This window comes from Bos taurus, chromosome 20 (genome assembly GCF_002263795.3).
Source record: "Bos taurus isolate L1 Dominette 01449 registration number 42190680 breed Hereford chromosome 20, ARS-UCD2.0, whole genome shotgun sequence".
Lineage (NCBI taxonomy): Eukaryota > Metazoa > Chordata > Mammalia > Artiodactyla > Bovidae > Bos > Bos taurus.
The window spans coordinates 15,117,996-15,137,144 of record NC_037347.1 but is presented as its reverse complement, the minus strand read 5'-3'; the positions used below and the strand labels follow the sequence as shown (position 1 = coordinate 15,137,144).

The 19,149-nt window shown below is 36.3% G+C and overlaps 1 protein-coding gene across 5 annotated transcripts in view; it reads left to right on the top strand.

Annotated features, from left to right (window-relative positions):
* Positions 1-19,149, top strand: part of RNF180 (ring finger protein 180) — a 283,023-nt gene that overhangs the window by 252,153 nt on the left and 11,721 nt on the right. Inside the window, exon 8 of one of the 5 annotated variants that reach the window (XM_059878772.1) lies at positions 3,484-3,580. The exons of the other annotated variants lie outside the window; for them this stretch is intronic. Within the exon in view, the coding sequence (XP_059734755.1) occupies positions 3,484-3,551 (68 nt within the window). The 3' untranslated portion in view covers positions 3,552-3,580. The remainder of the gene's footprint in view (positions 1-3,483; positions 3,581-19,149) is intronic. 5 annotated transcript variants of the gene reach the window in all.

Here is a 19,149-nt window from a genome sequence, read left to right as displayed (position 1 = left end):
CCTTCAGAATGGACTGGTTGGATCTCCTTGCAGTCCAAGGGACTCTCAAGAGTCTTCCCCAACACCACAGTTCAAAAGCATCAATTCTTTGGCACTCAGCTTTCTTCACAGTCCAACTCTCACATCCATACATGACCACTGGAAAAACGATAGCCCTGACTAGACAGACCTTTGTTGTTTCATGCAAAGATGGGCTCGATAAAGGACAGAAATGGTATGGACCTAACAGAAGCAGAAGATATTAAGAAGTGGTGGCAGGAATACACAGAAGAACTGTACAAAAAAGATCTTCACGACCAAGTGGAGGTGATGGAATTCCAGTTGAGCTCTTTCAAATCCTGAAAGATGATACTGTGAAAGTACTGCACTCAATATGCCAGCAAATTTGGAAAACTCAGCAGTGGCCACAGGACTGGAAAAGGTCAGTTTTCATTCCAATCCCAAAGAAAGGCAATGCCAAAGAATGCTCAAACTACCGTACAATTGCACTCATCTCACATGCTAGCAAAGTAATGCTCAAAATTCTCCAAGCCAGGCTGCAGCAATACATCAACGTGAACTTCCAGATGTTCAAGCTGGTTTTAGAAAAGACAGAGGAACCAGAGATCAAATTGCCAACATCCGCTGGATCATGGAAAAAGCAAGAGAGTTCCAGAAAAACATCTATTTCTGCTTTATTGACTATGCCAAAGCCTTTGACTTTGTGGATCACAGGAAACTGTGGAAAATTCTTCAAGAGATGGGAATACCAGACCACCTGACCTCCCTCTTGAGAAACCTATATGCAGGTCAGGAAACAGTTAGAACTGGACATGGAACAACAGACTGGTTCTAAATAGGAAAAGGAGTATATCAAGGCTGTATATTGTCATCCTGCTTATTTAACTTATATGTAGAGTACATCATGAGAAATGTGGGCTAGAAGAAGCACAAGCTGAAATCAAGATTGCCAGGAGTAATATCAATAACCTCAGATATGCAGACGACACCACCCTTATGGCAGAAAGTGAAGAGGAACTCAAAAGTCTCTTGATGAAAGTGAAAGTAGAGAGTGAAAAAGTTGGCTTAAAGCTCAACATTCAGAAAACGAAGATCATGGCATCTGGTCCCATCACTTCATGGGAAATAGATGGGGAAATAGTGGAAACAGTGTCAGACTTTATTTTTTGGGGCTCCAAAATCACTGCAGATGGTGACTGCAGCCATGAAATTAAAAGACGCTTACTCCTTGGAAGAAAAGTTATGACCAACCTAGGTAGCATATTCAAAAGCAGAGACATTACTTTGCCAACAAAGGTCCATCTAGTCAAGGCTATGACTTTCATTACTCCATTATATATAACACCTTGTCTTTATCCATTTAGCCATCAATGGACATTTAGGTAGTTTACATACCTTGGTGTATATCTCTTCCAGATAGTGATTTTGTTTACTTTATATATGTACCCAGAATTAGGATTACTGAATCTATGGTAGTTCTATTGTTATATCTTTGAGGAACCTCCATATTGTTTCCCATAGGGCTACAATAGTTTTTTCCTCACATCTTATCCAGTTACCCCTTGCATTTTCAATAATAATCATGCTAACAGGTGTCAGTTGATATCTCATTGTGGTTTTGATTTGCATCTCCCTGATAATTAGTGAGGTGGCTCAATGGTAATGAATTGGTATTACCATCAGTGGTAATACCTACTCCAGTATTCTTGCCTGGAAAACCCCATGGACAGAGGAGCCTGGTCGGCTACAGTCCATGGGGTCACAGAGTCAGACATGACTGAGCAACTGAGTATGATAATTAGTGAGTGATGTTAGAAGCACCTTTTTATGTACCTGTTGTCCATTTGAATGTCATAAAGTTATCTTAAATTTTGTCAGATGATTTTTCTGCATCTATCAAGGTGATTATCTGATTCTTATCTTTCATTTTGTTAATGTGGTATATCATATTGGTTCACAAATGTTGCACTGTTCTTTCATCCCTGGAATAAATCTTATTTGATCATGTTACCTGATCTTTTTAACATTCTGTTGCATTTATTTTGTTTACATTTTGTTGAGGATTTTTGCATCTATGTGTATCAGGAATATTGAACTATAATTTTCTTTTCTTGTAGTATCCTTGTCTAGCTCTCATATCAGAGTATTGCTGGGCTAGTAAAATGAATTTGGGAGTGTTCCCTCTTCTTCAGTTTTTTGAAGGAGCTTATAAAGGATTAGTTTTTCCTTAGGTTTTTGGTAGAACTCATCAGTGAAGCCATCTGGTCATGGATTTTTATTTGAATTGAAGTTTTTGATTACTGATTCAGTCATCTTACTAGTATTTGAGCTATTCATATTTTCTGCTTCTTCATGAATCAGTCTTGGTAGGCTGTATGTTTCTACAAATCTAAATTTTATCTAGGTTGTCCAATTTGGGGGCATATAATTATTCAGTCTCTTTACTCCTTATATTTGCATATTATCAGTTGTAAGGTCTTTTTCACTTATAATTTTATATTTTGTCTTTTTTTTGGTAAACCAATCTAAGGGTTTATATCTACTTTATCTTTTAAAAAACAACTTTTAGGTTCAGTGATCTTTTCTTTTGTCTTTTTAGTTTATATTTCCTTTAATTTATATTTCAGTTTTACTTCATTTAATTCCGCTCAGATCTTTGTTATTTCCTTCCTTCTACTCACTTTGGGCATAGTTTCTTTCTCTAGTCCTAAAAATGTAAAATTAGGTTGTTTATTTGAGACCTTTTATCTTAATGTAGACATTTATTACTATTAACTCCCGTCTTAGCCCTGCTTTTCCCGTGTCCCATAAGTTTTTATATGTTGTGATTTTATTTTCATGCATCTCAAGGCAATTTCTGATTTCTCATTTTGCCACTAGCTGACATCCCCTAACAAAATGACATAATTCAATGAAAGCAGTCAGCACTCCATGTCTGTAGATGTGAAACCTGTAGATACAGAGGGCCAAAGGCATCCTCTTGTTGAACTGGCCCCTTTTTTATAATGACCTTCTTTGTCTCTTGTTATAGTCTTTGACTTAGCTTATTTTGTCCAATCAAAGTATGACTACCCCTGCTTTTTAAAAGTTTGCATGAAGCATCTTTTTCCATCCCTTTAAGACTTTGTGTGCTTTAAAGCTAAAGTCTTTGTAGGCAACATATATACACTGTGTTTTTGAAGAATTTAATCCATTCACATTTAAAGTATTGATAGGTATTGACTTATTATTGCCATTTTGTTATTATTTTCTGTTTGTTTCATTTTTCTATTGTTCCTTTATTTCTATCTTATTCTCTTCCCTTGTAATTTGAGGGATTATCATTTTCCTTCGTAATGATTTTCTGTAATGGTATGTTTTGCTTGCTTTGTCTTTATTTTTTGTATATCTACCAGAGATTTTGTGTGTGTGCTTGATCTTACAGCATAATCATATATTTTATTATCTTAAAAATATTTTATGTTTATTAATTTCTTTCCTTAGAGTATTATTGTGATATAATGGACATGAAGCACTATATGAAGTTCAAGGCATGCAGCATAATGATTTGACTTACATACCTTATGAAATGATTACCACAGTAAGTTTAGTGAACCTCTATCATAAAATAGAAAATAAAAGAAATTTTTTTTTCTTTTTGGTAAAGCTCTTGGGATTGACTCTAACAACTTTCACATATAACATAGAGCATTGATTATATAAATCATGTTGTACATTACATCTCTAGTACTTACTTATCTCAAAAGGATGTTTGTACCTTTTGATGACCTTCATCCAATTCCCCCTCCCCTCACCCACTACCCCTCCACAACTCTGCTCTCTTTTTCCCTATGAGTTAGTTTATTTGGTCTCTTTTGAAGTATGATGGACCTGCAACATTATTTTAGCGACTGGTGTACAACATGTTGATTAGATATTTCTATACAGTACAAAATAATCACAGTATAAGTCTAGTAACTGTCCGTCACCATACAAAGATATGACATTATTATTGACTATTTCCCCCATGATATAATTTCTTTTTCATGACTCATTTATTTTGTAACCAGAAGTTTGTAACTCTTCACTTTCCCTCTATTTATTTCTCTCTTCCTCCATCCCCTCCCCATCTGGCAATAATTTGTTTGTTCTCAGTATCAATGACTCTGTTTCTGTTTTGTTTTGTTCACTGGTTGTTTTTCTCTTTTTTACATTCCACCAAGGAAGTCCAAAAATAATTTTTCTGTCCTTGTGTATGCTAAGTCACTTCAGTCATGTCCACCTCTTTGTGACACCAGGCTCCTCTGTCCATGGGATTCTCCAGGCAAGAATACTGGAGTGCGCTCTCATGAGCTTCTCCAGGGGATTTTCCCAACCCAGGGATCGAACCTGTGTCTTAGGTCTCTTGCATTGACAGGCAGATTCTTTACCACTAGCACCACATATAAGTAAAATCATATGGTATTTTACTTTCTGCATCTGACTTACTCCACTTAGCAAAATACCCTCCAGGTTCATCCATGTTATCACAAATGGTGAGATTACATTTTATATGGATAAGTAATAGCCATTATATATATATATATATATATGTATGTCTGCATCTTTTTTATCTATTTGTTGATGGGCATGTAGGTTGCTTGAATATATTGGCTATTGTGATTATCTTCCAAATAATATAGGGATGCATCAGTTCAGTTCAGTTGCTAGTCATGTCCGACTCTTTGCCACCTCATGGACTGCACCACACCAGGCCTCCCTGTCCATCACCAACTCCTGGAGTTTACTGAAGCTCATCTCCATTGAGTCGCTGATGCCATCCAACCATCTCATCCTCTGTCGTCCCCTTCTCCTCCCGCCTTCAATCTTCCCCAGCATCAGGGTCTTTTCAGATGAGTCAGTTCTTCACATCAGGTGGCCAAAGTCTTGGAGTTTCAGCTTCAACATCAGTCCTTCCAATGAATATTCAGGACTGATTTCCTTTAGGATGGACTGGTTGGATCTCCTTGCAGTCCAAGGGACTCTCAAGAGTCTTCTCCAACACCACAATTCAAAAGCATCAGTTCTTCAGCACTCAGCTTTCTTTATAGTCCAACTTTCACATCCATACATAACTACTGGAAAAGCCATAGCTTTGACTAGATGGACCTTTCTTGGCAAAGTAATGTCTCTGCTTTGTAATACGCTGTCTAGTTTTGACATAACTTTCCCTCCAAGGAGCAAGCATCATCTAATTTCACGGTTAGATGAAATGGTCCATCTGCAGTGATTTTCGAGCCCCTCAAAATAAAGTCTGTCACTGTTTCCACTGTTTACCCATCTATTTGCCATGAAGTGATAGGACCAGATGCCATGCTCTTAGTTTTCTTAATGTTGAGCTTTAAGCCAACTTTTTCACTCTCCTCTTTCACTTTCATCAAGAGGCTCTTTAGTTCTTCTTCACTTTCTGCCACAAGGGTACTGTCATCTTCATATCTGAGGTTATTGATATTTCTCCCGGCAATCTTGATTCCAGCTTGTGCTTCCTCCAGCCCAGCGTACTCTGAATAGAAGTTAAATAAGTAGGGAGACAATATACAGCCTTGACCTACTCCTTTTCCTATTTGGAACCAGTCTGTTGTTCTATGTCCAGTTCTAACTGTTGCTTCCTGACCTGCATACATTTTTTTCAAGAGGCAGGTCAGGTGTTCTGGTATTCCCATATCTTTAAGAATTTTCCACAGTTTATTGTGATCCACACAGTCAGAGGCTTTGGCATAGTCAATAAAGCAGAAATAGATGTTTTTCTGGAATTCATTTCTTGTTCTATGAGCCAATGGATGTTGGCAATTTGATCTCTGGTTCCTCTGCCTTTTCTAAATCCAGCTTGAACATCTGGAAGTTCACGGTTCATGTACTGTTGAAGCCTGGCTTGGAGAATTTTGAGCATTACTTTGCTAGCATGTGAGATGAGTGCAATTGTGCGGTAGTTTGAGCATTCTTTGGCATTGCCTTTCTTTGGGATTGGAATGAAACCTGACCTTTTCCAGTCCTGTGGCCACTGCTGAGTTTTCCAAATTTGCTGGCATATTGAGTGCACCACTTTCACAGCATCATCTCACTAGCTTTGTTCACAGTGATGCTTCCTAAGGCCCATTTGACTTCACATTCCAGGATGTCTGGCTCTAGGTGAGTGATCACACCATCATGATTATCTGGGTCATGAAGATATTTTTGTATAGTTCTGTGTATTCTTGCCACCTCTTCTTAATATCTTCTGCTTCTGTTAGATCCATACCATTTCTGTCCTTTATCGAGCCCATCTTTGCATGAAATGTTCCCTTGGTATCTCTAATTTTCTTGAAGAGATCTTTAGTCTTTCCCATTCTATTGTTTTCATCTATTTGTTTACACTGATCACTGAAGAAGGCTTTCTTAATCTCTCCTTGCTTCTTTGGAACTCTATATTTAAATGGATATATCTTTCCTTTTCTCCTTTGCCTTTAGCTTCTCTTCTTTTTTCAGCTATTTGTAAGGCCTCCTCACAAAGCCATTTTGCCTTTTTGCATTTCTTTTTCTTGGGGATGGTCTTGATCACTGCCTCCTGTAGAATGTCACAGACATCCATCCGTCCATAGTTCTTTAGGCACTCTGTCTCTCAGATCTAATCCCTTGAATCTGTTTGTCACTTCCACTGTATAATCAGAAGGGATTTGATTTAGGTCATACATGAGTGGTCTAGTGGTTTTCCCTACTGTCTTCAATTTAAGTCTGAATTTGGCAATAAGGAGTTCATGATCTGAGCCACAGTCAGCTCTCAGTCTTTTTTTTTGCTGACTGTATAGAGCTTCTCCATCTGTGGATGCAAGGAACATAATCAATCTGATTTCAGTGTTGAACATCTGGTGATGTCCATGTGTAGAGTCTTCTCTTGTGTTGTTGGAAGAGGGTGTTTGCTATAACCAGTGCGTTCTCTTGACAGAAGTCTATTAGCCTTTGCCCTGCTTCTTTCTGTACTCCAAGGCCAAATTTGCCTGTTACTCCAGGTGTTCCTTGACTTCCTACTTTCTCTTTCCAGTCCCCTATAATGAAAAGGGCATCTTTTTTGGATGTAAGTTCTAGGTCTTGTAGTTCTTCATAGAACCATTCAACTTCAGCTTCTTCAGCATTACAGGTCAGGCCATAGACTTGGATTACTGTATACTGAATGGTTTGCCTTAGAAATGAACAGAGATCATTTTGTCATTTCTGAGATTGCATCTAAATACTGCATTTCAGACTCTTTTTTTGACTATGAAGGCTAATCCATTACTTCTAAGGGATCCTTGTCCACAGTAGTAGATGTAATGGTCATCTGAATTAAATTCACCCATTCTAATCCATTTTAGTTCACTGATTTCTAAAATGTTAATGTTCACTCTGGCCATCTCCTGTTTGACCACTTCCACTTTGCCTTGATTCATGGACCTAACATTCCAGGTTCCTATGCAATATTGCTCTTTAAAGCATTGGATTTTACTTCCATCACCCGTCACATCCACAAGTGGGTTTGGTTTTGCTTTGGCTCTGTCTCTTCATTCTTTGTGGAATTATTTCTCCACTGTTCTCCAGTAGTATATTGGGCACCTACTGACCTGGGCAGTTCATCTTTCAATGTCCTATCTTTTTGCCTTTTCATTCATACTGTTCATGGGGTTCTCAAGGCAATAATACTGAAGTGGTTTGCCATTCCCTTCTCCATGTCTGTAGGGATGCATACATCTTTTCAAATTGTGTTTTCATTTCTTTGGAAAAATACTCAGAACTGGAATTGCTGGACCATATGATAAGTTCTATTTTTAATTTTTGAGGAAACTCCATACTGTTTTCCATAGTGGTCACACCAATTTACATTTGTACCAACAGTGTATGAGGGTTTCCATCATTCTAATCCTTGCCAACACTTGTTGATATCTTTTTAATAATAGCTATTCTGATGGGTATAATGTGACAGTGTAATGTTGAAGTATGTTTCCTATATACTTACTTTGGGAGTTTTTTCAGTAAATGGATATTAAAATTTTTTGGATATTTATCAGAAGCTTTTCAACATCTATTAAAATGATCATGTGGTATATCACAACAACTAATTTGAGGATACTGAGCCATTCTTATATTGCTGAGGTAAATCGTAAATGATCGTGTTCTCTGATCCTCTTAATGTTTTACTGGATTTGATTTCCCAACATTTTGTTGAGGTTTTTTTTCATCTGTATTCATCAGGGATATTGACCCATAATTTTCCTTTCTTGCAGTGTCTTTGTTTGGCTTTTGAATCAGGGAAATTCTGGCCTAGAAAAATGAGTTTGGAAGAGTTTGAAAAAGATAGGCTTAATTCCTTTTTAACGTTTGATATAATTCACTTATGAAGCCTTCTAATTCTGGACTTTTGTTTGCTGGAGTTTTTAAATTACTGATTCAGTTTCACGACTGAGTTTGGTGAGTTCATATTTTGTGTTTCATTCTGATTTGGTCTTGGAAGACTAAGTTTCTAGGAATTCATCCATTTCTTTTAGGTTTTTCATTTTATTGGCATATAATTGTCAATTAATCCCTTTGATCCTTTGTATTTCTGTGGTGCTGGTTTTAACTTCCCTCTCATTTTTTTTTTATTTTATTGGGTTGGCCAAAAAGTTCTTTTGGATTTTTTGATAAACCCCTTTCAGAGAAAGACAGGCTGTTTTGTCTGCTCCATCTGCAACTGAGCCCTGGTGGGACAGCCAGTTAAGAATTGCTACTTTGTTTGCTGTCATCCTGTAGGACTTGTGAATGGAAGCCCTTTAAATATCTATCAGGTTCAGTTGATCAGATCAGATCAGTCGCTCAGTCGTGTCCAAAACTTTGCGACCCCATGAATCGCAGCACGTCAGGCCTCCCTGTCCATCACCAACTCCCGGAGTTCACTGAGACTCAACATCCATCGAGTCAGTGATGCCATCCAGCCATCTCATCCTCTGTCGTCCCCTTCTCCTCTTGCCCCCAATCCCTCCCAGCATCAGAGTCTTTTCCAATGAGTCAACTCTTCGCATGAGGTGGCCAAAGTACTGGCGTTTCAGCTTTAGCATCATTCCTTCCAAAGAAATCCCAGGGCTGATCTCCTTCAGAATGGTATGGGGACCCATACCTTGTTTGGCAGACATAAAATCTGGTGTGCAGATGTGTGTACCTGCTCAGGTCAGTACTAGTGACTTGAATCAGGCTGGACAGAGAAGGCAGGAGAGGTGTATCCGCTGATGCTGTCTAATTAGAAGCCTGGCTCTAGGCAGCAACGTGTAAAGTATGCAGATAAAGTTCTATTCAGGGAAAGACTGGCATATGAATGATCCTGCCTAATCCTTCTGCACTGAGCCCTTGGGAGATAGCCATGGCAATGCTAGTATGCCTATTAAGAATTGCTTCTTTGTTATTATACCCTGGATCTCATGTACATAAGCCCAGTTAGATTTCTGAGGTGGGTGTTTTGAAACTCCCTTTTATTGAAAGTCTCAAATATATTGGAGTACTAGATGTAGAGTCCAAACCCTTTGTTCCTCAGGGATGAGCTTGGGGGTCATTCCCAATTATACAGTACTGTGTGAGGAAGGGGTTTATGGCAAGAGTGTGCCTTGGCCTTTCAAACCCACTTCAGTGTGGCTATTTTTTCATTCATCTGATGTGTAGCATCAGAGGGAATTTCTCCATGTGTGTATCTACATTCATTTTGGGAGTAGGAGAGCTCAGGAAACTCCTGCATTGCCCTTTTGGTTGACTCCTACCTCAGTGTCTTCTAACTAATCAGGTTACTCAGTATTTTAGTGTCAGAGAAAAGATTTTTAAAATAAGGTAGGATATATCTAAATATGCAGCAAAATGGATTACTTAAAATAATTATTTTCCCAAAAGGCAGTTTCAAATAGTTTCAACATAAAATGTCAAGCTAATGAGAGAATTTTGCATTATTTTACATTTTGAAATATCTGGAATTTAATGTAGTATCATAGATATAGTAACAAAAACTAGCTTTATGATCCAGCCTCATCACTTCCAGTATGATCCATGGCAAACCAATAAACTGTCAAAGCCTCAAGCTCTTTTTGTATTTTTAAGAACGTATCTATTTTAAAGGACTTACTGACAATTATCATGATTCAATACACTGTTTCACAACCTAAATGATTTTCTTTGTAATATTTCCTGGCAAGAGATAACTTTTGTAATATGTTAGATATTAGGTTAAGATCTCCAGACTAAATTTACTGTAAAAATTTACCACTGAACCTCAATTTTTAGCATTACAGATGTGTATCTAGACTCACTGATAAAATCTAGTTATTCTGAATTCCATGTTATTATAAATCAAGGAAAATAAGATTTTATTTTAAATAAGAAAACCATTAAATCTTGTTACATGGAAAATATTCTCAATTTTTAGCATAAGTCATTACATTATATCTAATTGAACATACATTTTATATAATACTTTTTGTTTAAAATAGACAAAAATTAGGGATTGTCTAAATCTTAGACAACCACTCACTCAAAACTAATACCACTAAATGATTTTGTAGTGGTTATTCACTTTTTAATAGACAGGTGGTTTTCTGGTGTTTATTATATATTTATCCTGGAATCATAAATAAAATATATCACATCTAGCTCAATTATGGCCGGTTAGAAATAGAATAATATAAACCCATGGTGGTGGTGGTTTAGTCGCTAAGTCATGTCCGACTCTTGCGACCCCATGGATTGCAGCCTGCCAGGCTCCTCCGTCCATAGGATTTTCCAGGCAAGAGTACTGGAGTGGGGTGCCATTGCCTTCTCCGTTTAAAAGGGCAGAACTAAACACTTTTCCAGAGAGGACATAAGAATAGCCAACAGGCATATGAAAAGATGCTTAACATCACTAATCATCATGGAAATGCAAATCAAAAACATGATATCACTTCACACCTGTTGCTGCTGCTGCTAAGTCGCATCAGTCGTGTCCGACTCTGTGCAACCTCATAGACGGCAGCCCACCAGGCTCCTCCATCCCTGGGATTCTCCAGGCAAGAACACTGGAGTGGGTTGCCATTTCCTTCTCCAATGCATGAAAGTGAAAAGTGAAAGTGAAGTTGCTTAATCGTGTCTGACTCTTCGTGGCCCCATGGACTGCAGCCTACCAGGCTCCTCCGTCCATTGGATTCTCCAGGCAAGAGTCCTGGAATGGGGTGCCATGACACCTGTTAGGATGACTATAATTCAGAAAATAGAGGCAACAGATGCTTGTGAAGACATGATGAAAAGAGAACCTTTATATACTGTTGGTGGGAATTTAAATTGGTCTAACCACTATGGAAAATATCATAGAGGTTTTAAAACATTAAAAATTTATCATCTAGCAATTCCACATCTGGGTATATACCTAAAGTAAATGAAAACAGGATTTTGAAGATATATATGTATACCCATTTTCACTTCAGCATTATTCACAATAGCCAGGATATGGAAACTTAAATGCCCATCAATAGATGCATGGATAAGAAATATATAATGTATATATACAATGGAATTATATTCAGCTATGAGAAAGGAAGACGTCCTGTGATTTGTGACAACCTGGACGGACTATTCAACATGGACCTTAAGTAAATTATGCCAACTGAGATAAGTCAGAAAAGCAAATACTGTATAAATTGACTTGTGTGGCCTCTAAAAAAAAGTAAAAATCATAAAAAAAAGAGTAAAATGATGGTTAGCAGTGGATAGTGGGAATGTGGAAGAATAAGATTGAAGTTGTTTAAGGGTCTAACCTTGTAACAAGTAATGAATAAGCCAAAGAGATCTAGTGCAGAGCCTAATGAATATTGTACTACAATCAAACTAAACATTATGCCTCACACCGAACAAAAGGGATAACTATGCAGTGTGATAGAGGTGCTAAGTATTACTGCAATGGCAATCATATTACAATGTATAAATGTATTAAACTGATACCTTAAATTTATAGAGTGTTATATGTCAAATATGAAGTGAAAGAGTTATTGCTCAGTTGTATCCAACTCTTTGCAAGACCATGGACTGAGCCCACCAGGCTCTTCTGTCCATGGAATTCTCTGGGCAAGAGTACTGGAGTGGGATCTTCCTGACCCAAGGATTGAACCCTGGTCTCCTGCATTGCAGGGGAATTCTTTACTATCTGAGCCACGGAAAGCCCATATGTCAAATATATTCAAAATTTAAAAACTGGAGAAAAAAATATTTCAAGATGAATGAAAATATAAAACATAACAAAACTTATGAGATGCAGCAAAAGAGTGCTCAGAGGAAATTGTATAGCTATAAAACACCTACATTAAAAGAGACAAAAATCTCAAATCAATAACATAATTTCATAGCTTGCAGAACTAGTAAAAGAAGAGCAATCCAAACCCAAAACTAGCAGAAGTAAGGAACTAAAAAATATTAGAATGGAGGTAAATGAAATACAGAATAGAAAAACAATGGAGAAAATCAACAAAACCAAAAGTTAGTTCTTTTAAAAGATCAAGAGTTGGCAACCCTTTAGCTAGATTGAAAAGGAAAAAGAAGATGCAAATAACTAGAATCATAAATAAAGTAGATGCATCACTACCAACCTTACAGAAAAGAAAAATAGTATAAGAGAATACTATGAGCAGTTATATGACAACAAATTAGATAACCTAGATGAAATGAACAAATTGCTAGAAACACAAAGTAGCTAAACTTCTTAAGACTCGAAAACCTCAACACACTTACAACATGTAAAGAACTTGAATCAGTAATCAAAAATGCCATCACCCCCCCACAAAAATCAGGGAACAAGTGACATCACTAATGAATTTTACCAAAATTTAAAGAAGTAACACCATTCTTTCTTAAACTCTTACAAAAAATGGAAGAGAAGAGAATAGTTCCTATCTCATTCTAGGAGATCAGTATTGCCGCAATTTGAAAACTGTATAAAACATCACAAAAAAAGATTACAGACCAATATCCCTTATAAATATAGATGAAAAATCCCCCAAAATTACTAGCAAACTGATTGTACAATATGACTAAATAGTATTTATCCCAGGTATGCCCAGGGTGGTCTAACATAAGAAAACCAATGTAATATACCATAAAATGCATAAGGGCATTTGACAAAATCACCTTTTTTTTTTTTAACAAAAAATTCAGAATACTAGGAATAAAAAGGAACTTCCTCAACATAACAAAGGGCATTTATTTAAAAAAAAATACAGCTAACATCAAATTCTGTGTGAAAGACTGAAAGCTTTCCTCCTAAGATTAAAAACAAGACAAGGATGTCTGCTTTCACCACTGCTATTCAACACTGTGTTAAGAATTCTAGCCAGAACAGATAGATAAGAACAAGAATTTAAAGGAATTCAAATTGGAAAGGTAGAAATAAACATATCAAAAAAATCCCAGGGAATCTAAAAGAAAACTACTAGAGCTAATAAAATATTCAGCAAAGTGTCAAATTACAGCATCAACACACAGAATTAGTTGTGTTCACCAATAGAGAACAACCTGAAAAGGATATTAAGAAAGTAGTTTCACTTATACTAGCATCTAAAATAAATAGGAAAAAATTTAACCAAGGATGTGAAAGACATATAATGAGAAGTATAAAACATAGCTAAAAGAAATTAAAGAAGACCTAAATAAAAGGAAAGATATCCTGTATTCATGGATTAGAAGACTTAATATTGTTAAGATATCAGTACTAGCTACAGCTATCTGTAGATTCAGTGCAATGTCTATCAAAATTACAAGACCTCTTTTTGTAGAAATGGAAAACTTGGTCCTTAATATCAAAGGGCCCTGAGTACACAAACAAACAAAAAACCTAGAAAACAAACCACACTGTTGTAGGCTCACATTTTCATTTTCAAAACTTACTATAGGAATCAAAACAGAATGATACTAGCAAAAGAATATGGAATAGAAATGGAATCGTAATTATAGAAATAAACCTGTATGTCTGTGGCCACTTGATTTTTGGAAAGGGTGCTAAGGCCATTCATTGGAGAGAGTCTCTTCAACAAATAATGCTAGGACAAGTGGATTTCCACATGGAAAAGAATAAAATTGGACCATTTAACCTCATATTATGTACAAAAACTAACTCAAAATAGATCAGTGGCCTAAATATAAAACACAAAACTCTTAAAAGAAAATATAAAGGTAAATATTCGTGACCAGTAGATTCTTAGATATGACACCAAAACATAAGCAAATAAATTGAACTTCATCAAAGTTAAAATTTTGTGCATCAGAAGGACATTTTCAAGGTGAAAAGATAGCCCACACAATAGGAGAGAATGTTTGCAAATCATATCTGATAATGGTTTAATACCTGCAATATATAAAGAACTCAAGAAGACAAATAATTAAAAAATGGGCAATGGACTTCAATAGACATCCTTCTAAAGAATATACACAAATAGCCAATAAGCACATGAAAGATTAAAAAACATCATTAGTCACTAGGGGGATTAATGTAAATCAAAATGACAAAATCATACCTATTACTATGATTATAATTTTTTAGAAAAAGAAAATAACAAGTGTTGGCAAGGATGTGCAGAAATTGGAACCCTTGGGTATTGCTAACAGGGATGCAAAATGATACATTTTGCTGAAAAAAAAGTTTGGAGTTTCCTCAAAACGCTAAACATAGAATTACCATGTACATAGCAGTTCTACTCTTGGGTATATAACCATAGGAATTAAAAAGAGGGACTCAAAACAGATACTTGTTTGCCAGTGTTCGTTGCAGCATTATTCACTATAGCCAACAGATGGAAACAACCCAAGTACATAAGAACAATTAATGGATAAACAAAATGTGGTATATACATACAGTGAAATATTATCAGCCATAAAAAGAATGAGGTTTTGATATATTATGTAGTATCAGTGAACCTTTAAAATGTTAAGTGAAATAAGCCAGCATAAAGGATGAATATTGTATGATCCCACTTCTATGAAATATCTTGTTGTTGTTTAGTCACTCCATCATGTCTGACTCTCTGCAACCCCACAGACTGTAGCCCACCAGGCTCCACAGTCCATGGGATTTTCTGGGCAAGAATACTGGAGTGGGTAGCCCTTTCCTTCTCCAGGGGATCTTCCTGACTCAGGGATCAAACCCATGTCTCCTGTATTGGCAGACATATTCTTTATCAATGAGCCACCTGGGAAGCCCATGAAATATCTTCGAATAGGCAAATTCATAAAGACAGAAAAGTAGATTAGAGATGCCAGGAGCAGAGGAGAGTAGGCAGTTGGGGAATTACTGCATAATGGCTACAGAGTTTCTCTTTGTGGTAATGGGAAAGTTTTTTAGAAAAAAATAGTGGCAATAATTGTATAACTTTGTGAATGTAATTAATGCCACTGAATTGTATATTAGAAAAGTCAAATTTCATATTATTTGTGTTTTATCACAGTTAAAAATACTCTTTTTTAAAAAAGACATGATTCTCACTTCATACCTGGTTACAGAAACAAAACTTTTAAGAATTATATAATACAGCCTGATAACTTTATAAATATATTCAAAGTAAATCATGTGTTATAGAATATGTTGCAATCTGCAATATATTAATCTATATAAAAAGTTAATTTGGCAGGATTAATAAATGATTCTGGGATCCTAAAGATATAGAAAATAAAAAGAAATTTAAAATTCATTTTGCATTAACTTTTCATGTCTATTAACAGAGTAACTGTATACCTGCTTATGACTAAAAATATCCACCACTGCTAAGGCTTGCTTATATCAATCAAATTTTGACACATCAAAACTATTACATAATATGCAGAACAATAAAACACCAAGCTTTAATATTTCATCTGTCCCATCACAGATAAAGGGTAGGATATACCTCCTTTTTTTCAGCAGTACGTGAACCAAGAACTTCCAGATGTACAAGCTGGTTTCAAGAGACAGGGGAACCAGAGATCACATTGCTAACACTCTTTGGATCATAGACAAAGCAAAGGAGTTCCAGAAAAACATCTATTACTGCTTCATTGACTACACCAAAGCCTTTGACTGTGTGGATCACAACAAACTATGGAAAATGCTTATAAGAGATGGAAAAACAAAACCATCTTACCTGTCTCCTAGAAACCTGTATGCAGGCCAAGAAACAACAGTTAGAAGCAGAAAGGGAACAATAAACTGGTTCAAAATTTGTAAAGGAGTAAGACAGACTGTATATTATCATCTTGCTTTATTTAACTTACATTCAGAGTACAGCATGAGAAATGCTGGGCTGGATGAATCACAAGCTGGAATCAGAATCGCCAGGAGAAATATCAAGAACTTCAGACATGCAAATGATATCACTCTAATGGCAGAAAATGAAAAGGAACTAAAGACCCTCTTGATGAGGGTAAAAGAAAAGAGTGAAAAAGCTAGCTTAAAACTCAAAATTCAGAAAACTAAGATCCATGGCATCTGGTCCCATCACTTCATGGCAAATAGATGCGGAAGCAGTGGAAACAGTGACAGATTTTATTTTCTTGGGCTCCAAAATTATTGTAGATGTTGACTGCAGCCATGATATTAAAAGACCCTTGCTCCTTGAAAGGAAAGATATGACATAACTAGCCAGCATATTAAAAAGCAGAGGCATCACTTTGCCAACAAAAATCTGTATAGTCAAAGCTATGGTTTTTCCAGTAGTCATGTACGGATGTGACAGTTGGACTGTAAAGAAAGCTGAGTGCCGAAGAATTGATGCTTTTGAACTGCGGTGTTGGAGAAGACTCTTGAGAGTCCCTTGGACTGCAAGGAGATCCAACCAGTCCATCCTAAAGGAAATCAGTCCTGAATATTCATTGGAAGGACTGGTGCTGAAGATAAAACTCCAGTTCTTTGGCCACCTGATGTGAAGAACTGACTCATTTGAAAAGACCCTGATGCTGGGAAAGATTGAAGGCAGGAGGAGAAGGGGATGACAGAGGATGAGACGGCTGGATGGCATCACTGACTCAATGGACATGAGTTTGAGTAAACTCCAGGAGTTGGTGATGGACAGGGAGGCCTGGCGTGCTGCAGTCCATGGGGTCACAAAGAGTCAGACACAACTGAGTGACTGAACTGAATTAACCTCTAAAGAATTTTTTTCATAAGAACTACAAAATGTATTTCAAAATATATTCATAATAATATTCAGTACATGCTGAAAATATAGTTGAGAAGCTTGATTTGGGACATTCTCAAAATATGCTAATGATTCATTCTGTTCTCTGAAGTCTATCCTTATATACAGGCATTCACCCATCCACTCAACGAACATTCTGCAAACAAACATTCCATCCTCAAAGCACTGTGCAGGTTACTAAAATTACAAAAATGAAATAGATAATTGTTGACAGTCTTTCTGTCTCTGAATCTTCAAAATATAGCACTTTATGGTCTTCGATGGCAAATATAAATTTGTACTGTATTTTGTGGAGAAAAAGTCATGCTTTGTTTTTTAGAACACAAGAGAAATCCTTCTGAGGTAAAATGGTTTTGGCAAAAATAGAATTTATGAAGAGGCAGAAGTACCTGTATGAGATTCTGGAATGCTGGTTCTTTTTTATATTTTTTCTAAATCTGATGGTGACTTGGAGATATTCTCCACAGTTCTTTATTACTGTTTGATTTCATGCAATGAGTTTGTCCAAGAGCTTTATCTTTTTCACCCCCAGTGAGAAAACAAATCCGTTTCAACTTTGTGATTATCATCCTTTCCTTTAATAGTTCTAAAATCACTTCATTATTTCCAGTCAGAATTAATTTCTCTCTTAACCCCTGGGTGCTCTGCTTCACATCATCCTAAGCTTTAGGACAGAGAAGCCTCTGCCTGATACATTACAGGTTGTTGTGGAAGAGGGGGAGAAACTGCTGCAGCATCTCAAACTGATGAATATGCTACCCAGAAACAATGCACACAATATTTTCTTTGGACATTCATTTTCATTTGTCAAGTCTCGTGCCATGCCTAAATCATAAGGGGCAGAGAAGTACAAATAAGCCAGGCATTCAGGAGTCCAGAACACTTGTGAAAAGCTCCAAATGTACCACAGTCAGGGAAATTTTAGTCTAATTCACTTAAAAACTTGAATAAAATGGATACTGCTATATAAAAATTACCAAACGTACTCAAGAATAACTAGAAAACATTAGTATACCAACAACTATTCACAAAATTGATATTTAAAAATCTATACCACACCTGAAAAGACTACAGGCTTTATAGGTTAGATTTATCAAACCACCAAGAATTCTAATTTTATGCAGACCATTTTTGAGAGTAAAAAGAGAACACAGGATTGCCAGTGTCAGAACAGAGACGGCCAGTGCCTCTTGCTTGCAAGATATGCAGACACACAGATCCACAGAGAACTGTCACCTAACTGCCAGCATGTTTTATGAAGACAATAAAATCATGAGATACAATCCAGGCAAATATTGCATAAAACAGAAAATTATAGACCAATCTTCCTTATAAACATAGGCATAAAAATGCCACATAAAATATATGAAGTTGAATTCATCAATGTGTAAAAACCAGTATCACGAACACATGGAATTTATCCTGGATTTAAAGGAATGATGAAACATGGAAAATCTATCACCTTAATTCATCACTGTAACAGATCTTTTTAAAATTATTCAACATTTTTTAAAAATCTACTTTTGACTTCATCACATTAACAGATTAAAGAAGAAAATCATATGAATATATTTATCTCAATACAGAGGAACTGTTTTGACGTGATCAAAAATTGAGTATGTTCAGTATTGGCACAAAAATCCAAATTTTCTGATTCCTTGAAGAGTATGATTTCCACTGTAGTGGAAAAGTGTCCTTTACCTTGAAATACCATAGTTAAAATGTGCTAATAATACTGGCTATTCTTTAAACCATGTCTTAATAACAAATTCACTTTATCAAGTTATCACTAAATAGTAAGTTGTGCTTAAGTCTGAGGATTTCCTGGTGCAGAAACTTCTGTCCATTAATTCCAATTCAAATCCAATTTTGGAATGAAGTGGTTATATGTAATATATACATTGACTGTTATATGCTTTTCAGTGTGCTGTCTCCTAGGCCAGGCACTTCTAATGGGGGCAAAAACTAGTTCTTGGGGCAC